The 23,683-nt window shown below is 53.6% G+C and overlaps 1 protein-coding gene across 1 annotated transcript; it reads left to right on the forward strand.

Moving 5' to 3' along the window:
• The first annotated feature begins 13,274 nt into the window (after positions 1-13,274).
• Positions 13,275-23,335, forward strand: PPP1R26 (protein phosphatase 1 regulatory subunit 26). The gene is made up of 4 exons (XM_061476952.1): positions 13,275-13,496; positions 15,232-19,316; positions 22,579-22,609; positions 23,114-23,335. The coding sequence occupies exons 1-4, from the start codon at positions 13,329-13,331 to the stop codon at positions 23,153-23,155; spliced, it is 4,326 nt and encodes a 1,441-aa protein (XP_061332936.1). The 5' UTR covers positions 13,275-13,328; the 3' UTR covers positions 23,156-23,335.
• Positions 23,336-23,683: the final 348 nt, after the last annotated feature.

Genomic DNA, 23,683 nt, shown 5'->3' on the forward strand with positions numbered 1-23,683 from the left:
CAGGCAGCGGGAGCAGGGGGTTGTGAGCTCTTCCTTGATGCGTTTGCTACCAAACCACGCTCAGCTGCAGCAGAGCAGGGCCCAGCTCAACTCCGTGGGCAGGGTGCGACTCCATGGGGTGAGAGACCTCTGCAGCCAGCCTGGGGGATGTCAATGGGGCACCTTGTGGCTCATAAGTCCCAAAATGCTGCATATGGAAAGGACACGCATGTGGTCGGATGGGGCTTGGAGCAAGCTGCTCTAGAGGAAGGTGTCCCTGCCCGTGGCAGGGGGCTGGAACTGGAGGAGCTTTAAGGTACTTTCTAACCCAAACCATGCTGTGATTCTGTGATGTGGGGCTATCTGGGAGCTGGCTGAGGAGTTCCCATGATGCTGCACAGCCTCAGGGAGCTGCTGTGGGTTCAGCCCTCGTGGCTTTGAGATGCCTTTTGATGAGGCTCTAAGGGCTGAGCATTGACCCCGGGGGCAGCCCAGCCCTGGCAGGAGCAGGGGACACTTGACAGCACTGATTGCAGGGCCCCGTTCCCCCCCTGGCTGGACCTGACCCTGGGGCTGCCGAGAACTGGCAGCACAGAGATGGAGTGAACTGTTTGAACACAGGATGAAAACCCTCGAGTGAGCTTGAACTCAACAGGGTGTTGCGAGGCTTAATTAATTTATGTCCAAAAGTACTTTGAGGGCATCAGATGAAAGAGGTTATTATAGGAGTGCAAAGAGACCCTTTATCCCACAAGATGGAAGCAGGAACAGCCCCGGCCATGATCCCTCTTTAAAGAGCAGGGGCTGTTAGCACAGAGCCTGCTGATGAATAGGAGCTATTTCACTTTTCTATCTTATGGAAATGATCCCGCTGCTTCCCGTTATGCCACCGCATCCTGGCACAAGAGGGCATGGAGGGGGAGAGGCTCCTGCTGGAAAACAGAGAGCCAATTATCATTCCCCAAAAGCCTGCAATGAGCAAATGCTGGACTTTGGACCAAAATCCCCCTTCTCCTCAGTGCCCCGGGAGGGCTCATCCCCACTGCAGCATCCGACCAAGCTGGCTTTGTGTCCCCCACTGCCACCAGCTGAGAGGGGACAAAAGGACAAGGGACCCAGGCTCAAATCCTCCTCCATGGCATCCCAGGGTCCCCGGATCTCCCGCAGGCCCCTACTGCCTTGTGCTCTGCTGAGACCCCCATCCCCATCTCGTCCTATGTGGTTTCCATGCAAAGAGCCATTCTGGGTACCTGGGCAGGGACAGTGGGTGCCGCAGCTTGGGAGGTGTCTGTCGGTGCTTGCTGGGAGACGGGGAATGATCAGAAATTGGGATTTTCCTGCTGGGATGGACAAAATGGGTTAAAAATCAGCCCCAGCCCCATGTGCAGAGCTGTTTTCTCTGTCTCCCTCCTCTCGTGCTGTCAGGGCAGGATCAGGCCCTTTCACATCTTTCGTAGCTGTAGATCCAGGGAATCGCAACCTGCAAGAAGGACTCCTTCCCAATCACCCTTGGAAAACCCCATGGGAATCAAAATCACCCCACGCAGGGCTATGGAGCAGGTTCAGCCCCTGTGCAAGCCCTGGCAATGCTCAGAGGGGTCAGCAGCACCCATCCTGCCCCGGGTGAGGAGGAGCAGGGAATGTGGGGCACGGGGGAGCTGGGACAGGGACAAGAGGGGCAGCACGGGGTGGGAGCTGTGCAGGACTCTCATTGCACCACTGTCGCAGGAGGCTCGTTTCAGTGCAGCTCCATGGCAGAGCTCATTTGCAGGTAGGAACAGCGGCCTCAGAGGCACTCGTTTTCATCCGCTCTTTATGGGAACGGGGGAGCTTCCACTGCCGGGTGATGCTTCCCAGCTGCCGAGACACCACAGCGAAGGCACACATCCAGCTGGGAACGTCTCAGCTCCACATCCTAGGGATGGGCCCTCCTGCAGGACGTCCCCCAAGGGCTCATCTTCCTGATGCTCAACCACTGGCATTGGCAGCGCAGGGGCCACAGCAGGGAGTGGGTCCTGCTTGGAGCCAAGCTGGGCACAGCATGGTCCTGCTCAGCGTGGGGCTGTGGTGGGATGCAGTTGCCACGGAAAAATAAAACCCTTCAGAGGAAACTGATGGAATAATTAACAAGGAGCAAAACTGAAAGAGGGGGATGGATGTGGTGCTTCTGCTCCACTGCCCAGGGTGGGCAAGCTGGGAAAGGGAACTGACCATCAAGGCAAAGCAATGGAAAAAGCAGGGATGTGAATCCCACCTAAATCTGAGCAGGACCATCTTCTCGCTGGGGCTGGGATGTTCTGAATTCTGATTTCTGGCCAAAAAAGCAGAAATGAGAACTATGGGAGAAATTGCCTTCACACAATAGAGAAAACAGCATGGCCCTCTTCTGACCCAGGCTTTCAGTGCAGGGGGTGAGGGATGATGGCCCAGATGGACAGCCCTTGCTCCCCCTGGATGGGCCCATGGGATGGAGAGTGGCTCCATGGGACCTTCAGCAGTGGCTGAGACAGGGCATCTGTGAGGGTCTGTGCAGCTGAAAGCTGGGGTGACACTGGAGGGGACACTGAGGGGGACACTGAGGGGAACACTTGAGGGGACACTGGAGGAGACACTGAGGGGGACACTGAGGGGAACACTTGAGGGGACACTGAGGGGGACACTGGAGGGGACACTGAGGGGGACACTGAGGGGAACACTGGAGGGGACACTCCATTCACCTGAGCAGGTCGGGCACTGTCACAGAAGAACCAGCTTTTAGCAACTATGAACATCCTGAATGCAAACGGCATCAAGAGGAGCACAAACGCTCTGCTCCTGAGGGCTCGGTGCCAGCCTTGAGCAGGGCACTGCCTGGACGCACCGTGTCCACCGTCAGCAGAAGGCTCCTTCCCACCCTGCTATGAAACACAGCCTCCGATCTGTGTCTGCACCAGTTTGTGCAGCATCGCAATGTGCTCCCTCCATCTCAGACACCAGTTGGCAGATCTGTGCTGTGAATGTCACGGCAGGCTTTCATAATAACTTCTCCCACCACCCCACGGAGCGCAGGGAGACGGGCGAACCATCTGCGGAGCCGCTTCCTCCCTCGCTGCAGGAGCCCTGGATCCCTTCCCCAGCCCACTCAGCCTGTCTCGGGGTGTAACTGAGCCGCACTCCAGCCCCTGCATCCCTTCCATGGGGATAAGCAGTTCCTTTGGGTCCCCCTTGCAGATGCCCCTTGTGGCTGCAGCAGTGGCCCTGCGGGTGAGGAGGTGACGGGGTCTGCGGCTTACAGCACCTTCTCACACGTGTCCTTCGCACTCAGCTCTAATGTAATGTTTTCCAGGGTAAAATACCAGCAGGATCGTCTCCATCTGCCAGACTCCTTCCCTAGCACAAGTAAGCAGCAGCACTTCAAGCTGTTGTGGATAAAATCTCTGGAATGTGATTTTCTTGGGCAGGAGCATGTCATTCACCAGGGCAGAAAGATGAGATCAGCTTTGCTGAGCAGCCTCTGCACAAGGGGAGCCCTAAACCTGGCAGCACCAGACTGGAGGCGAGCTGAGCCCGGAGCCCATCACCACACCAGGCTGCTGCTGCAACCTCTGCCAGCCCCTGCCACCACTGAGGACGGGTTTGGACCGTTCCTGGCTGAGGGTTTGTCCCAGCTTGGAAATGCGGGCAGGGAGCAGTGAGAGGAAGAAGCACCTAAAGCCCTGGCAGGAGCACTGGGCACCCCAGGGCAAGCTCCTTTCACTTGGGCTGTACAGAGCATCACCAGCAGGGTGATTTGTACCTGTTTGCACGGGGGGGGGCAAGAGGCCGGGCTACAAAGGAGAGGAAAATCTCAGGGCACTTCAGTGCAATTTTGCTGTTGGTGCTGCTGAGAGCTGGGAAAGGGCAGCACAGCCCCTGCCCCTGAGGAGCTGACGGCTTCAGCAGCTTCCGTAATGAGAAAGGGTGTTTGAGAGGGAAGAAGTGAAATGGGTTTTCCTGGTGAAGCTCCCGCTATCTTGAAGCTGCTTCCAACACTTGTCATAATTAAAACACATCCACGGCATCACCCGGTGCTTTTGATACGTGCTTTCTCTGAAAGTATGATCTGGATCAATGAAAGCGTCCTAGGAGCTTACGGTAACAGCCTTGCTCAGCACTTTTCCCAGTTGAAACAAACCCGGGGGGAAGGAAGGTTCATGGTTGTGTAAGAGGAGGGGTTTTCCAACAGGGCTATTCCCCACCCTGGAAAGAAGCCGCAATAACCTCCCTCCAGAGCTTCCCCCAAGGCTGATCTGCACCATTAACACCAGAATGAGTCTTTGCTCTGTCCTAACAATCTGGGTAGTTTGCAAAGGAAGCTTCGCCCAAGGCAAACGGGGTCCCCAGGGGGGAAGTCCCAAGTACCCAACATGCACCCACTGCTCTCTGGCTGAGCCAGACGGACTTCATGCCTTGTGATGGCCAGCCCTGAGCACAGCCAAAGCCTGGCATGCCCAGGCACTGACACAGCGATGATGACAGCCGTTAGATTTGGATTTGCCCTGAAAACACACTTTAATCAGATGTGATCGGATTAGCACCGAAACCCCGGCGCTGCCGGCGCAGGGGGCTGCCACTCCTCCGCCCCAAAGCCCCTGGCTCCGGTGTAACCAAGCCTCCCACCCGCAGCAGTTGTGTTCGGAGCTGAATAGTTATGAGAAGGGACCTTGGTGCCAAAAGGAAACAGAAAACCAAGCCCCAGGCTGAGCCCCAAGCGAGGACTGAGCGGCTCTCCGGCCTCAGCACCCCGAGGGGTTTATTCCTGCCCCTCCTCAACAAGGTGTCAGAAATGTTCTTAATGAGAAGTTCCCTTTCAGACCAAGCGGTGTCTAAGAAGGGAGAAGGAGCCGTAAAGCCAGCGCTCATCCCCTCCTCTAGCCACACACATCACAGCTCCCTGGCAGCGGGACTGGCGGCGGGGCCCGAGTGCCACCTACAGCGGCCGGGGGGAACTAAGAGATCCGAAATCCTGCTGCAGCTCCAGGCTTTGCATTCCCTCTGCTCATCCCTCCCGCTGGAAGCACGATCCCTGACCGCGCTGCGGGCAGCAAATGCGAGGCCAAGGGGATGCTGCAGCTGGCAGAGCAGCGGGAATCGTGTCAGGGATGCAGGGCAGGTCCACGGCAAGTTCATCAGCTCCTCGTCAAAGAACACCCCCAGCCTTTAAAGAGAGGTTAACTTGCGGCCCGTGTTCACAGCACAGCACACCAGTGCCCATGCTGCGGGCACTGGGGGTCCCTCACGTGTGTGAGGAGCAGGGACCTGGGGCTCTGCTCCTGCTCCATGGCAAAGCATTCCCGGTATAGGGATGAGGGGATCCAGCCAGGAGCCACGCTGCAGAGAGATCCACAGGAGAACATATGGTGTGGTTTTAAATGCACCCATAACATTTATTTAAAATACAGGCTCTAAAGCTTGCCAGCAGAGCTCAATAGCAGGAATCTTTATGCTGAAAACTCTCCTGTTGCACCTGAATCATTTGCACTTGGGTTTAGTTGGGTTTAGCCTAAACAAATGGGGAGGATTGCAGGGAGAACTGCCGAGGGCTCCCCTTGCAAGGTCCCACACCCAACCTGCTCAGCAGGACCAGCCAACCCAGCTGAGCTCCTGCTGCCCTAAGCCATAAATGCCCTGCTGCAGCCAGGAGATGCAGTGGTGGCCCTGGAGGAAAAGAGCATCTGTGTGTGTGTGTCCCTCTTGCTGCCATCGGATGGGTGCAGGGGCTGAAGCTGCTGTTGTACCACGTCTGTACCAGGTTCGAGCTGTCCTCACAGGAGCCGTTCTCCTGCCCAGCCCTGCGGGTCTGGCAGCCGGATCCCTCCCGGCCCGGAGGTGAGTCAGGGGATGGCACCAGAGCAGGGTTTCCAACAAAAGGCTATGATGGAATTGCAGCTCCTCCGGCCGGCTCGCTCCGTACCCAGCATGAACGGAAACACCCCCGTTGCCACAAGGCACGGGATCACCCCCATGATCTGTTCCCTCTCCTCCACCTTCCGCTGTGCTCTGCCAAGGAAGGGATGCCAGGAATAGCAGGAGATGGATGTCTCATCCCCTCGGTTCCACACAGCCCCCTGCCTGGCAGGGGGATGATGCTCCACAGGTACCTGGCACAGCCCTTCAGGTGGGTGATGTGTGCAGGGCTGCTCCCCACAGCACCCATCCTGCCAGGGAGACAGACCTGGAAGGGGCTGTGGGGAGCTGGGGCAGCCCCAGGGGTGGCTGCACCCCACGTTCTGCTGCAAGGGCCGGGGTCTGCCGGCATCTTGGTGCCTCGTTGGTGTCCAATGGCAGCTGCACCATCTAGAGGAGAATCGAGCAGAGCCCAAATCCAGGCAGGCAGAGGGGCTGTAGGAAAAGGATGAGGAGTCTGGTCATGAGCGAGATGCAAATCCTTCACTGAGACACGTGTGAGCGATATCAGGGCCTCAGGAATGAGCCCAAATGGCCCATCTTTCCCACAGAATGGGAACAGGGGGAATAGGATTCAAAGATGCCGGCCCTGCTTGCTTTACATGTGATTGATCCCTGCTGGCTGCAAGGAACAGGGCAAGGGAGAGGGGAGGGAAGAAACGCTCAGTGCCCGGCCTGCAGCCAGGCTGACCACACATCCCCGAGCCCGGAATCAACAGCTCTGAAAGCAATTTCGCTGCTCAGCTGGACCCGGATTGCTTGTGTCTCTGAACAGATGTGCCTGTGACACTCACGAATGAGCACGGTGGAGATGTGAGCGAGTGAGGAAGGTGATGAAGAGGCCCCCTTCCTCCAGCCCAGCTCCCTGCTGTGCTCCCAGCTCCATTCCCGCAGGGCACTGAGGCCAAGCCGCTGCCCAGTGCTTCAAGTGCAGCAGGTTCCAGCTGACAACTGCTCTTCCCTTGCGCTGGAGGGATTCAGGGACCAAGCCATCAGGATCATACCCACAGGTATCCGGAGGGAAAGGGGCTGCATGCCATGGGGCTGGCTGTGCTGGAAACACCCCACAAGACACACGTGAACCCTCCCAGGACCTTGCACACAGCGAGGCTTTCACCTGCAGCACAGGGGGATGCAGGAGCTCCATTCCCATGGATTTGTTGGGTTTTGTACCCCTCCGGCCCCTGCAGATGGTGCAAGTCACAAGGCAACGTTGGTCACATCCCAAATACAACCACTAACACATCCCAGCTCCCAATCTGCCTCCTTTGCTGACATCCCAGTTTTCTCCTCCTCCTCCCACGAGCTCCTCGCAGCCCGTTCCTTCCTCCTGGTCTGCAGCACATAGTCTGCAAGCTGCTCTGGCTTTCCCATCCCACGCTGCGTGCACAGCCCCGTGCTGCCTCCGCTCCTTCCCTTCCCTCCCATGGGGCTCCTGAGCCTTGGCCAAGCTGGATGCAGGCAGGGATGCCTGGCCGAGGGTCAAATCCTCAAGATCAGGATGAGGAAACACTTGAGAAGGGCTTTCCATTAATGCCAGCAGCACAAGCTGCACCCAGGAGAAAGTGCCTCTCTAAATGCCACGTTTTCCTGATTGCTTAAAACAGGACGGGATTTGATCTGTTTCCAAAGCTGTTTTATGGATCTGTTGCACTGAAGGCATTTGCAGAGCCCAGTCAATACTCCTCCACCCGTGACAGCTCTGCAGCACAGGAGGGTGAATCTGACACTGCACCTAGCCCAAAATTACCATCACTGGACATATGCCATGGCCTTAAAAGCCCCAGGTAAAGCTAAGAGTGAACATGGAGTGTGTGCAGCCAGCACAAAGCAAGGGTGGTCGGGGCTCCTGCCCTCCACCTCTCAGCTGGAGCACAGGGAGGTGGCTTTGGGACACAGGGAGAGCAGGATGAGGATGAGGCTAAGTAAATACTCCAAATAACAATCAGCATGTTTGCCAAATGCCGCTTCAACCAGCCTGGAACCCCCCCGGCAGGTCCCTGCACCCAGGGAGGCTTTTGCTCTCAATGGCTGGCCTGCTGATGGTGATCTGCTGGAAACCCCAAGTCAAAGGGCTGCACAGGGGCTCTGGCCCATGTGCTTTCAGCCTGGTGAAATTCAGAACAGTGGCGATCGTTGGTTTGATCCAAAACTCATTTCAGGGAGCATTTTGACCACGGAACCAAACTGCGGTCATTGCAGATCCTTAATCTGAGCCTGTTTGTGCAGAGTGCATCCTGCAATTGCAAAGGCACCGATGACTGAGCCTTGCTGTGCACCCTGGTCCCGGGCAGGCAGTGTCCTGGGGTGGCAACGGGGTGGCAACGGGGACTCAACCCCCTTCTTGTGGACAAGTGGCTCCCTTCATGCCACGCTCCAGTCAGACTCTGAGCATCACCAGCTGCCCTGTTATGAGCTCCCCACAGAGGTTTCACTTCTTTGCAGCCAAGAGACTCCATAGGATGCTAAAAAGAGAACTCCATGAAGGTGATCTGGAAAGCCCTCCTCCGTGTGAAGATGCCTTTTGAAACACGGGCTTACAGCTAACAGGGGCTGGGACAGCACTCAGGACGGTCCTGCTGGGAGTCAGGAATTGCTCCATGGAATGCTCGCCCGGCAGTCCCCTGCCTCATGGGCGACTGCAGAGATGGATGCTCCTGAGCAAGGAGCCAGGCAGGAAAGGTTCTCTGTAAATGCAGGATGTGATGGCTGTGCTGGGACTGCTCAGCAGAGCTAGGGGAGCAGCAATGAAGGGAGCCTGTGAGTGCTGCAGCCCCAGGACAAGCTGGCAATGTCTCTTCAGGAACCACAGCTGGAAAAGCCTGCCCAAGGCCACCAGAAAGTCCCCATTTGGTGGCCCAGTGAACACCACATCACCCAGTCTGCCCTTCCTGGGTAGTCACAGCCCGTCCATAGGTGAGCATCCTTGACAAGCCGCACCAGCTCCTGGCTTCTTACACTCCTCGCTCCTCGCTTCTCTTCGAAGCCCCAGACACCGGAGACTGTGCCGATAACAGCCTGACACCTAATGGGCACAAGCAGAATTGTGACAAGAAGAGAATCCAGCTGGAAATGTGCTGGTGGGAATTGCCTCGGAGCAGAGCCCATGGAGATGGACGGGAAGGGAGAGCTGAGGGAAGGAAACCCTTTAAGACAGCACATGAAAACATGAAAAAATCTAATTTAACACAAAGGAATGAGCTCTATGAAGCGATTGAAGTTTTCATACAATTTATGTACTTTTTAACAAGGTTCTAGGTACAGAATATGGAGAGGTGCCACATTTCCTTGGAAATTTTGGAGGTCTCTGCCACATGTAGCAAGGAAAGGTCGGGGCTGCAATCAAACCTGCTGGCTCTAAATTGTATTTCTCCAGTTGTATTCTTATGCCAGATACACTGGGATTTCCTACTGGAAAGGGGCATCCAAAAGCCATCCGTTGTGCCCCAGAGACCTTCGGTTTTGCTTAATGGTCAGTAAGGAATGGGAAGTGCATCAGATTTGAGTCAAAGCTGTTAAATGTGTTCTGTATCCGTGCTCTGTGCTATACTTTCCACTTGATGTGCTTCATGGAGCCGGTGGGTCTCTTAAGCAAATCCAGCTTCCAAAAGTGATTTACAACAGAGTCTTCTAAGGCAAGACACAGCAGAGCTTCCCAGCACCGAGCTCCACTCAGAGCTGCCCTTGGAGCTCTCTGCCCCAGATGCTGCTTCCCCAGGGAGCATCCATCCACTGTAGGGAAGCTCACACCATCTCTGCTCCAGGCGGAGGGTAAACAGAACCATTCAATGTGCAGCCCTCTTTGCTGGCAGCTTTCACAGCCATCTCTTTCTAGTTCTCTAAATTAGATTTCTCTATTACAACTTCAAGGCCTCATGAGTCTCCTTGGCATTTATTAAATAACTAAACTCTTCAATTTACCATGTTACTACACAATCCACTTGTACTCCATCTAACACAGGCGCCTGCGATCAGGCTGGAGGAGCCGAAGGGGCAGGAGGACACGGAGCAGGGCCACTGCTGTGACCTGCAGCTCACAGAGCCCTGCTGCAGCTCATAGCACGAGCAAGAGGGAACCAAGCTCTCAAGCCCCCCCGAGCCCTGTTCTGAACCAGAGCTAAGAAATGCACTTGATTTCTTTCAAAGCCAATGCTGACACCACTTCTTTATACGGACCCCAAATACTGACTGAGAAGGTTCAGACTGGATTCCATCCACCTCTTTCCACCCACCTCCTTTCCCCATTGCTCCCCATTCCCCCCTTCCTCCCCATTTGGAGGAAGACTTCCAAAATCTCAATGGTCACAGCAGGATTTCACTTCTGTGGACCTGTTTTGCCCCAAAACCCAAAGATGTGCTTGGGGAATGCAGAACTGCCACCAGCAGAGGAAAGGGCTTGCAGGACCTGGGGCTATCGACTTCCCTTGTGTCCCAGACCCATCTGCGCACTCACCCAGCACCGGGTATGATTCACATTCCCAGTGGAATGGCAGCACAGCAGGAATGCCTGGTGCTTTAACACAGCTCCATGTAGGAACTAATTGGTCACGAAGCCGCAGGTTACCTGACAACAAGATCTGAGAGGTGAGCCTTTTTGTTCTTACTATTTGGTTTTAATCTTGTCCAATAAAAGAGCCATCACCTGAGCTCTGCTTCCAGCCTCTGATAACCCAGAGCAGCTTCTGCCTCTGATGTACCCAGAGCCACCTATAATGAGCACCTGCTCCTACCCCCTGCAATAAGCTGCAAATGGGATGAGCAGATCCCGAGGTTGAGGAAGATGTTTCATCCCGAGCACATGAATGTCTCCCTGCCATTCCGGTCATCCTAACAAGGGGTCCAATTAGTGCTCCTGACTGTGTCATCCATCCAGCAGGGACACAGGGACCACTGCTCTCATTTCCACAAAGATCATGGATCAGGAAGACAAATCCTCCCTAATGGGACCTCGGGGAGAGGCTCTGCTCCTCTTTCAAGCTAAAGGGCGCACAGGGAGGTAACTTGCTCTGCAGAGCCAGAGCATGCCACCTCCCCGGGCAAGCATAGAGCAACCCAGCAGCAGCCAGCCCCTCCTCCCAAGCAGTTCCATGTGCACAAAACCATTTATCAGGCTTCTGGCCACAGCTTTGGCTTTAATTTGATTTTACAAGCACTTTCACATGTAAATTGACTTGGCCCAAGAGGATACATGAACACAAGAGCCCTTTCTTTCCTCTGGCGTGCCGTTACGAGCAATATGGTGAAAGGAGCAAAGTTGTCTCACCTCAGGGCTGCAGCTCTGCAGCTAAGGAAAAGCAAGTTCATTGTTTCCTTCTGCACACGGATGCTGGCTGTGCTGTTTTCAGCAGCCTTGTTCAAGCGAGCCACTTCAGAACATAAAAGCCTAAGAACACACAGGCCAGTGTCTTATCGGCTCCGTTTTATCTATTGTAAGAGCAGGAGATAAACTAATACGAGTCTGTAGCTGTGTCTGGTGGTTTGAGACATGGTCCTGTCCCATTCGCAGGACCAGACCTGGTTTGGTAGGTGAAGGACTCCTGAGGGGGAAAAACACTTTAGAAGATGAGGTTGGAAACCGGGAAAGGGCACAAAAGGTACGAAAATACAGGTGCTCCCCAAAACAAGCATCCTGGGGTGAAAGCAAGTGGAAATCTGTTCCGCAGCACTCAGCATGTGTCAGCCCCACATTGTGCAATGTGTTCCCACAGCGTGAGCACAAAAACTCAGCCCTTGGTGTCTGGCATCAGCAGCAGACACAGGGCAGGTTCAGTCCAGCCACGATGCCAGCTCCAGCTGCACCTTCCCTTTGCGTAAGGACAGAACAGATTCACCCCAGACCCTGGCTAAATTCTCACCAGTGTTCAACACTGCACCAGGAGACCGCACTCTGAGTCCTGAGTTAACCTCTGTGGCTGTGGTGCTGGGATGCACCGCCAAAGCCGCGGCAGAACCAGCAGCATCGGTTGTGTCTGGAGCTGTGAATGAAAAGCGACACCAGGAATGAGTAATCGGATGTGATAATGGCTATTAAGGCAAATGGGCCTGATTCTGACATCCACAGCATTCTGGTGCACGGTCCCATGTCTGCACTACCACGAGCTGTCACCCTGTTTTCAGTCTGGAACCCGTTAAACCCACTGTTCCCAACTGCTGTTCTTGATATCTCCTAGCCCGAGCATTTCCCCTGTGATTTTGGAAACAAACAGCCAAAAGATGTGGTTTCCTCTGCAGCATCACAGGTGTTTAAGCACAATGGGAGGGAAAAATCCGCTGGGAAAGGGAAAACAGGCAGCACTTTGGGTTAAAGGACCAGGTTTGTGTTTGCTGGACATTGGTATAATAGAATCAGCCAGGTTGGAAAAGCCCTTTAAGCTCATCCAGTCCAACCATCCCCAGCCCTGCCAAGGCCACCCCTAACTCACGGCACTGAGGCCTCATCTCCACTGCGTGTGAACACTTGCAGGGAGGGTGACTGCAGCCCTGCCCTGGGCAGCCTGTTCCAATGCCTGAGCACCCTCTGGGGCAGGAATTGTTCCTCAGCTCCATCTAAACCTGCCCTGGTGCAGCTTGAGGCTGTTTCCTCTTGTCCCATCCCTTGTCCCGTGGGAGATACCTCCTCGCTTCAGGATGGCAATGCTTGTGAAGGTTTCCAAAGGGGGAGCTGGGCTCGCTCTGTGTTTTCAGTGAACAAGCAGCTTGGAAGGGGCGTTCTGGAAGGATTCCGGAGCTTGGGAGCACAGGACAGGGCAGGCAGTGCATCCCTGGGGAAAAAACCTGCTCGCCAGCAACACGGGTTAGAAACAGAGCACTTCTGCACACAAAAGCTCAAACACCGTTAACTCCAGCAGCCAAAGCACCGAAACAGAGGCCTCGGCGCTCTCAACCGCAGTTCTAGTTTTGCATCCCCAGACTCCGGGCTTGGAGCAGTCTGCGCTGTGCCCTGCGGATGCTCTCCTCCCTGGCAGCCCCATGGCGCTCCAAAGGGGGCACGATGAGACGCGCTCCTCCCGCGCGTTGTACTCGGCTCCTGTCTCCAAAGTAAGCGGTGCGAGCGCCCGGTTGGGAGCTCCCCCAGCCCGCTTGTGCCCTCGCACAGCCGCTGCCCGGACAGAGCCGCTCCGCGCCCGCAGGAGCCGCCGTTGGGCCCCAAACGCAGCCCCAGGGCTGCAAATGGCCGCGGACGCTCCTTGCCCCCGCCGGACCTCCCACTGCCCACAGTTAAGGGGGTCCCGGCCTCCCTCCCCTCCGCGCCCGCTGCCGGCCTGCGGCGCTGTGGCCGCGCCTGCCTTTGTGCCCCGGCGGGACCGCCCGGCCCGGCCCGGCCCGGCCCGGCCCCTCCCCGCCCCGCCGCTCCCGCGGGCAGAGCCGGCGGCCGCCGAGGCCCTGGCGGTCGCTCCCGCCTTCCCGGAGGAGCCCTGCGGCGCATGCCTCCCGCTCCCCGGGGGCAGGGAAGGAAGCGCCGCCCGCCCCTGCACCAGAGCGGCGGGCAGCGGCCGCGCCGGAGCTCGGCGGAGAGGGGAGCCCGGCCCGGGCGCCGCCACCACCGCGATCCGCCTCCCGGCCTCCCCCCGCGGCGGCAGCGGCAGCGGCAGGTGAGCGGCGGCGGGGGCGGGCGGGCGGAGCGGCTCCGGTGAGGCCGAGGCCCAGGTCCGGGCCCGGCGGGCTCGGCCGAAGGCGGTGGAAGGCGGGAAGGGGCAGCCATGGCGGCGCGGGCAGGGCCCGGCCGGCCGCGGGCAGCGGGCGGGGCGGCCCCGGGTACGCCGCGAGCGGGAGCCCCCTCGGACACCCCCGGGTGCGCGTCCCCGCTGTGGGTGCCCCCCATGGCCCTCACGCAGCCCCTGTGGGTGCCCCCCCGAGGCTGTTCCTCCGGGTCCCCTGGCGTGGGTGCCCCTCGCCCCGGGCCTGAAGCGGTGCTGGGGCGGGGAAGCTCATCCCAGCTCCATGTGGTCCTTCCCGGCAGCCGCAGTCCATGTGCAGGGGAGCGAAGGTGCCTGCCCCTTCCCTGGAAGCTGTGGAAACAGGTTAATGGGAGCAGGGGGGGGGGTTAGGTTTCCAATGGAGCTGAGAGCTCACGTACGGTATCATCAGTTCTCATTCCTGATGAGAATTCTCATTTTTGATGCTCAGGTGCTCATTACAGTGAAAAATGTTCCTAATTTATGCGTGCCCCCGTGAGTGTGTCGGAGCGGCCTTTAGGAACGGTGTGTGTTTGTGGAGGCCTGACCCACATCGTGTCGGGAGGTGCCTCCTGCTTCACCCAGGGGTGGATACGCAGGAGCACCGGGCTGGATCCTAGAGCAGAAGTTGGTCTGAGCTGCCTTCAGCTGCCTAAAAGGTGGAAGTTAGGACAGTGCTGTGCTGCTGCAGGTACCCACCAGTGAGGAGGGGTGTTCTTGATCATGATACTTACAGGTGCTCATAATCCTCATCCTGCTCTTAAAAACTCCTACAGCTTTGTGTTTACCAAAAGCTTTTATCCTGCGGTGAGGCCGGGGTGGTTGATGACTTGGAGTCACTGCTGTATAGTGGGTTTCAGGAGGAAATAGGCTCCATTCCCTTTGTGCTGCCCCAGCTCCCTGAGCTGTGTGTTTGATGCCACGCCAGAACTGGTAAAAGCTGTCTGGGGCTTGTGCGTGAGTCCAGGCATGATGCTAACGTGGTTGCTCTGCTCTTTGAGAGCTGGTTTGTGTCCCACCACCTCGGATCACAGGCGAGCTCGTCTCATACCCACCTGTTGAACCGTATGGGCAGCGTTGCTTTTGCTATAGAGCTGAAACACTGAGCTCCGCACAGAGGGAGTGCTTTGAGAAGGGCAGTTCTGCCAAACAAAACAGGAGCGGAATGTTTTGCAGGGTTCTCCGCTCCCACCAATCCCTCTTTCAAAGGAAAGATCCCCTTAAATCTGTGCTTTCTTGCAGAAAATTCACTGCAAAAATACTCAGACAACCGTTTGTTCAGGAGGAGATCACACTGAGGTGCCATCAGAGCAGTTGTGTGGGGCTTGGCAACACCTGGTTGTTTAGGAATGTACAGAAAAGAGAGCACAGCCTTCCCTGGAAAGTGCAGGGAGACTTCTGGAGGTGAAGATAATCACCTGCTTGTGCTAGAAAATACTGAGAACCACAAAGGATGAGGGCTCTGTCTTACCTTTAATGGCAGTAGTGACTGATTTACCCGTGGAGGTGATGCTAAGGAGTAAAACCCATGATTACCTGGCACAATAAACTGCAGTGGTAATAACGGGTGATTTATGTTACCAGTATTATGACATGGAACTTTTAGAAGGTAAATGTAATAAAAACCATTTTCCTCTTTTTTTTCTTGTAGGATGGAAGAGAGATCAGTCTGAAAAACTGTTCTGTCGTGGACCTGCTGTTGTCTGCTAGAATGTTCCTGATGAATGCTTCTCCTTTGGTAGCTCTTCAGACAAAATGGGAGTCCTTTGGACCAGCGAGGAATTGTAGATACCCTGTTTGCTACCCTGAACCTGAAGAAGAAGTCAGTAGAACCTCTGTAAGTGCAAAAGTTCAGATGATCATAAACAACCTGCAAAGTCAAGAGTCTGCCCTGGGTATGAACAATGAGTATGATTGTATTATGCAGAAGAAACAACAGGGAGAAAAGGGCAGCAGTAACAGAGTCACGTCTAGCCCTGTGTTGCTGCAGAAGCATCCTCAGTACACCCAGTGTGGGAGCCCTGCTGATTCAGATGACACCGAGGAGGAAGAGGGTGTGGGGTTTGGGAGACTCCTGCTCGATTCTGATAGCGACGACTCAGTGGACCGAGGTATAGAGGAAGCCATTCAGGAGTACTTGAAAGCAAAAACCCAGAGTGACCAGTCCTTGCAGAGGGGTGCAGAGTGTTCTGAAAACATAAGCAGAGACAAAAGGTTTAAGAGAGAATTCTCACAGAACAAGGTGGCGAGTAACCTTCTCCCTGTGAAATTCAAAGCTGAGATGCTCTCTGAAGAGTACCTGTCTGACCACCTGGGCATTGGGAAAAGGCTGCAGCCTGCTTCCCCTCAGAGCATCAGTAGCGACGACTCTTTTGAACAGAGCATACAAGCTGAAATAGTGCAGTTCTTGAATGAGAAGAAGCAGCAAGAAATTCATAAATGTGTAACTGGGGAGGAGAAGGATTCCCATGTCAGATCTGCCCTAAAATGCAGCAAGGAAGCGACAAACAAACCAAACTGTGGTGCTATAAAGCAAGGTTGTAGCGCGCTGCTCTTGAGACACCGTGCCGAGCTGCAGAAACCCAGCACGCAGGCCAAGGGTTTGCAGTCTAAAACCCAACCAGAGCCCAGTGACTTCAGCCAGGTGAACCCAGCCTATCTGGAAATGGCCACTGCCAGCCAGCCCTGGGCAGTGGAGCAAGGTGAAGAGAGTGGAGCTAATTACTGGGAGAGCAGGGGAGCGCTTGTCAGCGAGAGCGTGCACATATCTGACTCGAGCAGCGATGATGGCATCGAAGAAGCCATTCAGCTTTATCAGCTGGAGAAAATCAGGAGAGAGGCAGGTCACGCAACAGACTGTGTCCCTTTGCAGAGGGAGGGACTTCCTACAAAGGGTCTGGCAGACATTTCTGCGAGCCTAACAATTAGCTCAACAACAAGTGCCTCACCAGAAATCCATAAAAGCCCTATAAGCAACAAGAGAAAAGAAACTGATTCCACCTCAACAGAACTCGAAAGCACCAGCAATGACTTTAACAAGCTGCTTAAACCACTGAAAAAAGCCAGACATTTTGCACTCCCAGAAAACAAGATTGCTGCTTGTGAGCTCACGCTGCAGGCCTCTTGCAGAGCAGACACATCTGCAGAGCTCATGTGTGCGGAAGCTATCCTTGATATTTCCAAAACAATCATGCCATCCCAAATGGGAAGTGACAGCAAATCACTCGCTGCAGACTCCTTCTCTCCCCAGCTCCTCTCATCCTCCTGCTGTGACAGCGACAGCAGCCTGGTGGACAGTGATGATAGCATCGAGCAAGAGATCAGGGCTTTTTTGGCTCTGAAAGCACAGTCAGAAAACCTTGGAACAAAGCCTCCCAGCCTGTCACACTCACTCCAGATACCTTTGCCTTCGGATCAAAACAGCCTTGCCAGTACCCTAGAGCCTCCTCTTCCCAAATCACTGAAGCTATCGCTGAATCGTAAAAAGAGACTCAAAAGGGAAGGCAGAATAGCAAAACAAGGTGCATCAAAACCACCTGAGCAGGTGGAGACCGGACTTTTCCAGCCAGGTAGCTATCCAAAACTTGCTGTGCTGCAAGAGGAACGTGCCCCGAGCAGTCCCACAGAGCTCTGTGATGCTCAAAGGCTTGGCAGCAAAGAGCCGAGGCAGCAGCAGCTGCCGGCTCCCAAACTGTCTGGATCAGATGGCAAATGTGTGGCCTTGGACTCCGTAAACCCTTTTATGCAGGTTCAGAGCAGCACGAGAAAGCCTGTGAAAAACTCCATCCAGACTCCAGAGAGGGATGGTTCAGATGATGAGAGCAGTTCTCTGGATAGTGATGAGGACCTGGATAGTGCCATCAAGGACCTTCTGCGGTCTAAAAGAAAGTTAAAGAAGAAGTCCAAGGAGCAGAAATCTCAGTGCAAGAAGAGGGTGAGGTTCAGCGAGACAGAAGCTCAGCTGCTCGATGGATTTAGCAACCTCCAGCAAGGCAGAAATCCCGTGGTGCTGAAGAGCTGCCTCTCCAAACCCAGAAAAGCCGCGAAAGAGAACCCGGCCCGAAATCCTCCTGACAACACAGGTGTCAAACCTCCCAGTGAAAAACCAGAGACCGGGAAGAACTTGGACTCTAACCTACAGCTTAGAAAAGGATCCAAACCCAGACCAGTCACAAGCCAGAATAACCTGCAGGCAGCTAAAAATAGGCAGTGTACTTTCACAGCCCCGGCGGGCGCTGACGACAGCAGTTCAGTGGACAGCGATGACAGCATTGAGCAAGAAATTAGGAAGTTTTTGGCAGAAAAGGCTAAAGACTCTGCAAGCACCTCGGAGCTCCAGAAAGATGATGCAGCTCTGGACCTATTGAGGGTGACCAAACAAACTGCTCCTAAAGGGAAAGCAAAGCCACAGCTGGTTGAAAGTGAGCTTGACCTTGTGCTGGGTCGGAGTGACAAGCCTGAGGTGTCTCAGCACACTGAGGAGCTGAAGAACTCTCTTGGGACAGAAGGGAAAGGTGCAATGTTACATGGCAGTGGGAAATGTGCTTCCTCAGCACAGAATGTTCATACTACTGGTCAGTCAAAAGCTAAGCAAGGGCTGGTGGGGGTTAAAGGTGCTGCTGCTGGTGAGGTATCTGGAAGCACAGCAGGTAAAAAGGATGTCCCTAATCCAGAGCCCGTGCAGAAAACACTTCCACCTAAAACCAGCAAAAACGGAGGTGGTAAAGTACGAAAAGTAGTTACTGCAAAGCCCAGGTCCAAGAGAAAGAATACCTTTCACCTCAAAATCTCAAGTAAATTTATTGCAGGTCTAAAGGGTGCTCGGGACAGGAAGAAATCCATGCTTCTGAACAAAAGGCAGAAAGCAGAGAGCTTGCTCGCCCAGAGCAGTGCGTTAGGAACAGAGGCAGCTTCCCAGGATGCAGATGTGCTTAACCAGGGAAGAGGAGCTCCCTCGCCCAAAGATGAGTTTAGTGGGGAGAGCCCAACAGCAATAAAAGGATCCAGTTCTCAGAAGCTCACTGGGGAAGGGTCAAGTCCCCATGTAGCAGAAACCTGTGGAAGACTGGAGGCTGCTCCTCTGCCTGTCAGGGAGGAAGCAGGGGGCTGGGAGCGGGCTGGTGCTGCAGCAGAGCAGTCAGATTCACATTCCAATCTCCCTTTGCAGGAGCAGAGCGTGGCAGCAGTGAAGGTAGATAAGGTTTGCAGAGGAACATCCAAAGCTGGGAGCGCACAGATGTGGATCGAGGCAGGAGATACCCACAAAGACAGCTGGGCTGATCCAAGTGTAGATGCTCCACGCCCTCAGCACAGCGTGGCAGTGGTACAAGCAGATAAAGTCAGTAGAGATGCATCTCAGCAGGGTATACATGTGTGCAGCAAGGGAGGGAATAACCAGCAGGACAAGAGCCCAGCTCCAAGCTTAGGTTGCCCACCACAGGAGCTAAATGTGACAGCGGTAGCAGTGGATAAAACCGGTGGAGAAGCATGTACAGATAACAGCACACAGATGTGCAATGAGGAGGGAAAAGCTGTCCGCCACGACAGTGACAGGCAGGAAGAAATGCAGGTATCCAGCTCCAGTTTGGAAGGAAAAGTACCTGTCCTGGAGAATAGGGAAACCACTTGTGAAGTGGACCAAGGGCAGGAAGTTGTAGACAAACCCTGTGCAAAAGGTCCTGAGCTCCCTGCAGGGATCTGCCCCGATTCCCTCTCTCTAGGAGGGGTTTCACATCTGTAAGTATGCTGCTTTTTACAGTAACAGTCTTTCTAGAGAACAAAGGTAATTACCTTGCTCAAACTTGAGACAGGGGAGACAGTGAGGGAGGCTGATACCTGTATATCACAGACACCTGTATCACCTGTATATCCTACACACACTAATGTGAAAGTGCTTCTGTTGAACAGGGATCCCATGGACAGGCATCCATCGTTTTTGTAGAATTTTGTAAATTATTTAAAGTGCTCTGAGGAAATATTTTTTATAAGGATTTTTAGGGCTGCCGTTGCTGCAGGATGCTGTAGTCACTGTAGATAAAATACTGGCTTATCATGCTTTAAATGATGAGGCCTCTAATCATGTGTATAAATAGGAAACCTGTTTGTGCACGGAATACATTTGGCAATCTGCTCAGAGGAGGAGGACACAGCGTTTGATCGCGGTGCTCTGCCTCTGAAGCCCATTGTCTGACACCATTCCCGTTCGAGCTGCCTTAGGACACCCCCATGCCACGGGCCTGTGCCGGGGTCCCGGTTCTCCCCTGCCCCGGGGGCTGTTGGGTGAGTTCCCTCAGCCCAGCTCCAGCAAAGCCGGTGCAGATGTAGGCGTGGGGCTCCAGCCTTGAGGATCCAAACGCAAATTCAGGTAAATGACGTGGATGGGTCTGTCTGCATGTCCTGGGGGAAGGCAGGAACCTTCTGAACCCCCCAGCCTCCCGCCAGCGGGTGATTCCATGCAGCCTGAGGAGCGTGTCTGTGCTGACACCAGGATCTGTGCATTTCACTAGATTGATGCCCTGTCGGGCCTGTGAGGCTGAAACAATTCCTCCTTGTTCTCAAGTCTCACTTTGCTGCCCTGCAGTTACCCATAGATGGATTTTGTTTCCTGTGTGAACTTCTGGAATTGAGTGCCCTTACTTGCCTTGTTCAAAGGGGTTTCTGAACTCTTACATCTCCGTGGACTCTGATTTTCACTTACAGTTTTTGTGCAATAGAACAAAGCTGGGTTTGCTCTAGGACATCCCTGATGTAAGCGCCAAGGGTATTTCCAGCACTGTTCCTTCATACCAGTAGCTCTTTCTCTGCCTCCGTTTCCAGCAGCAGGAATAAAGCAATTTTTCACTACTCTCTATTTGTACTGACTTGATACGGGCCTGAAGTAGCACGTTCATATCACCAAACAAAAGTGCCCCCACTCTGCCTTCCCTGAAAGATCCCAGAAGTGGGAATTCGAGCCTTTGGCTGGTTCTTCTCATTTGCGTGTCATGAAGTCCTTTGAGTAGTTTGTTCTCACGTCTTGTCCCTGTGAACTGATCCGATGCTCTCCTTATCCAGTCTTCTCTCCCCTGTCCCTTGGTGTCTGTGTCTTCCTGGAGGCTGGCCTTGATGTTGGAAAATGGAGCGAAAGCAGCCAGGAAGGGATCCAGAGCCACCCAGGATCCCCCCTGGTGTGGTCACGTTTGCACAACAGCGGCAAACTACAGCGTAGCGTAGAGTAGAACAAGTAACCGTGGCATGTAGAGAAGTGAGCAACAGCCTTTGTGTGTGTGTCCTGTTGTGCAGTTACGTTTTAAACCTGTTCCTAGTGGTCACTTGACATTTCGTACTGTCCGGCCGCCCTTTTGTAGCCCTTGCCTTGGTGGCCGGTTTGTTGAAAGCATCAGTATCTCATTTTGTGCTAGGATACCTTGGAAAAGTGGTTTCTTCCTTGGCTCCCGTGCCTGCAGCGCCTGTGCACAGGCGTGGTTTTGGCTGCCCTGATGCAGGATTTGGGCCTTTTGTTTGCAATAGGTAAACAGAAGTTTTCAGAGTACCTTGCTTTCAAAGGATTAAACTGCATTAACAGAGGGGGTGGACACATTCTGTACGGTTTGTGTAAATTAAGCTGAATGGTCCTCCTCAGAGCTGTCAGTAAATCAGCGCTGAGCCTCCCAGGGTGGTGGCTGCTGCCCCGTCCGTGTGTCTGTGTTCTCGGTACTCCTCACCACCAGATCCGGTTAAGAAGCCGTTCCCATGAGCTTGTGCTTTAAAGAAAACCTGATTTCGAGCAGCACTTTTTTAAATTGAGAAACTTGATTTGTATATAGGAAATGGTGTACATGGATACGTTTATAATGGTTAATAAATGGGGTTCTGACCATGGACCGTGAAACCGGAGTGCTCCTATGGTTTGTGTCATCGTCTCGAGTGAGCAGTGGGTTTGCGTTACCTTTCCCCCCTGCCTGCAGTCCGAAGATGTGATTGACTTGTGCCCGGAGCTGCAGTTTGTCTTGGTTTGATAGTAAAGCCTCCCCTAATTTTATCTGTACACATGAAGATTTTGCTTTCAAAATGCAGCGTAGCACAAGGCTGTTTCAGGTAGATTCCCTGCAGTGAAGTGTGTCATCTTGAGGGTGACAATTTGGGTTGGTGCAGGTATTCCTTACGAAAGAAGCGTATAACATCTGAACACAGGTCAGTGTGTCTGAAGCCACTAAAACAAGGGAATGGGGGAAAGTAAACATAAGGAAACCAGTGTTTATAGAATCATAGAATAGTTAGGGTTGGAAGGGACCTTAAGATCATCCAGTTCCAACCCCCCTGCCATGGGCAGGGACACCTCACACTAAACCAGGTCACCCAAGGCTTTGTCCAATCTGGTCTTGAACACTGCCAGGGATGGAGCATTCACAACCTCCCTGGGCAACCCATTCCAGTGCCTCACCACCGTAACAGGAAAGAATTTCCTCCTTAGATCCAATCTAAACTTCCCCTGTTTGTTTTAACCCGTTACCCCTTGTCCTATCACTCCAGTCCCTAATGAAGAGTCCCTCCCCAGCATCCCTATAGGCCCCCTTCAGGTACTGAAGTTTGACACATGGTGAGTGAAGCCTTGAGCAAACTGATGCGTACAGGCACATCTCCTGGGGCGGGCTGCACCTTGTGTGTTGCTCCCTTCCCAGCAAACCTCAGTGGAAGATAACTGGGTAACCTTAACGCAGCGTGTCCCTGGGAACAGTTGAGAGGTGAGGTGAGCTGCACCCGGATCTCTTCAAAGCAGCTGGCTTCGGTTCCAGACTAGAGCAGAGTGAGAGAGTTGAGACAAGGGAGGGAGGAGGTGGGGGTTCTGGATGAGGTATGAAGACTAGGGGGGAAATAGGTGACAAAAGCCACTGAATCCATTTGCAAGAGGGAGTCTCTTCCCTAAACTGTTCCACCTGCAGAAAAATGTGGCTAAAAATACGTGTAAACTGTCACAACCATCTGTATTAATTCAGCGTTGTGTTGTTTTTCATTTCAGGAGAAGAAAGGGAAGGTGTAAGAAGCTCAAGGTATTGTCTACTCTGATAGAGTAGCAGTGAATGGCTGAGGGCTGCTTATTCATTTCCAGAAGTTAAAGGTTTTAAGAAGTTAAGTGTTAAGGAAGCATTCCTGCTCAGTCCATGTGCTGGTTCCAGTGTGTTGGTGTGTTCTTAGCAGAGGTTCTTTAGCCAGCCCTTCTGTTTGAGGTAACCATATAAACTGCAGTGAAAACTGGAATCGTTTGGGAGGTGGCATTGAAACCTTGGTGATGAGACCATGGGCCCACACTGGAGTTTCAGTGGTTGAAAAGGGACAAGTAAGGGCCTGGTTTTCTGTTCAGTTTTGGACCTCAGATTTGTGTTTAGTGACAATAACTAAAGAGGATTCCTCTGCCTTCCAAGGATGCTTAAATGCATCCTGCACCGTTTGCAAGACTATATAAAAATAACCCAAACAGGGAATATCCCTCACATGAAGAGTATCATTCACAGTGGTGCTTGGACACACTATTACGCTCCTTGTTTCCTTTTTAGTTCTTCAGCAAACAGCTAGAACAGCGTTATGCTCATGTTTAATGTCTGCTGTTCCCCGTGAGGCGGGACAGTTCCTCATCAGACACAGGCTGCACAATTTCTGTTCAAGACGAGTTTATCAGCCACACATGCCAGGTTGTTCGTTCCAGTGCAGTTCCTGTGCAGATGGTGCAGTTCCACTCGCTGTGTAACCACCGTTGTTACAATAAACCTTGAGAAAGATGTTTTCTCTTGGATTAGGTGTCGTTATTTGAGTCGTTTCTGAAATCCCTGTAGCTTTGAGAGGTGAGGAAGGTGAAAGAGCTTTCTACAAGAGACCCAAAGACTCTTGGGAAACCTGCCCTTTGGTTATTCATTAAATAGTACAGAAACTGGTTTGAGGTCTTAAATTTTAATGATGCGTGGTACATGAGCCAAGAGCTTAAAGCATCATTAGCAGCAGGGAAAAGGTTAGGGGAATATAGGTATGTAACGTATATTGTTCTAGTATTTATGCTGCCTATAAACTAAGTAAATGGTTCATATGCAGTATTTAGCTCATATTTAATAACCTTAAATCTTCAACTGTTG

The sequence above is a fragment of the Pezoporus flaviventris genome, unplaced genomic scaffold (genome assembly GCF_033815535.1).
Source record: "Pezoporus flaviventris isolate CSIRO_AGI_PZ_B2104156 unplaced genomic scaffold, CSIRO_AGI_Pfla_v1 ptg000097l, whole genome shotgun sequence".
NCBI lineage: Eukaryota > Metazoa > Chordata > Aves > Psittaciformes > Psittacidae > Pezoporus > Pezoporus flaviventris.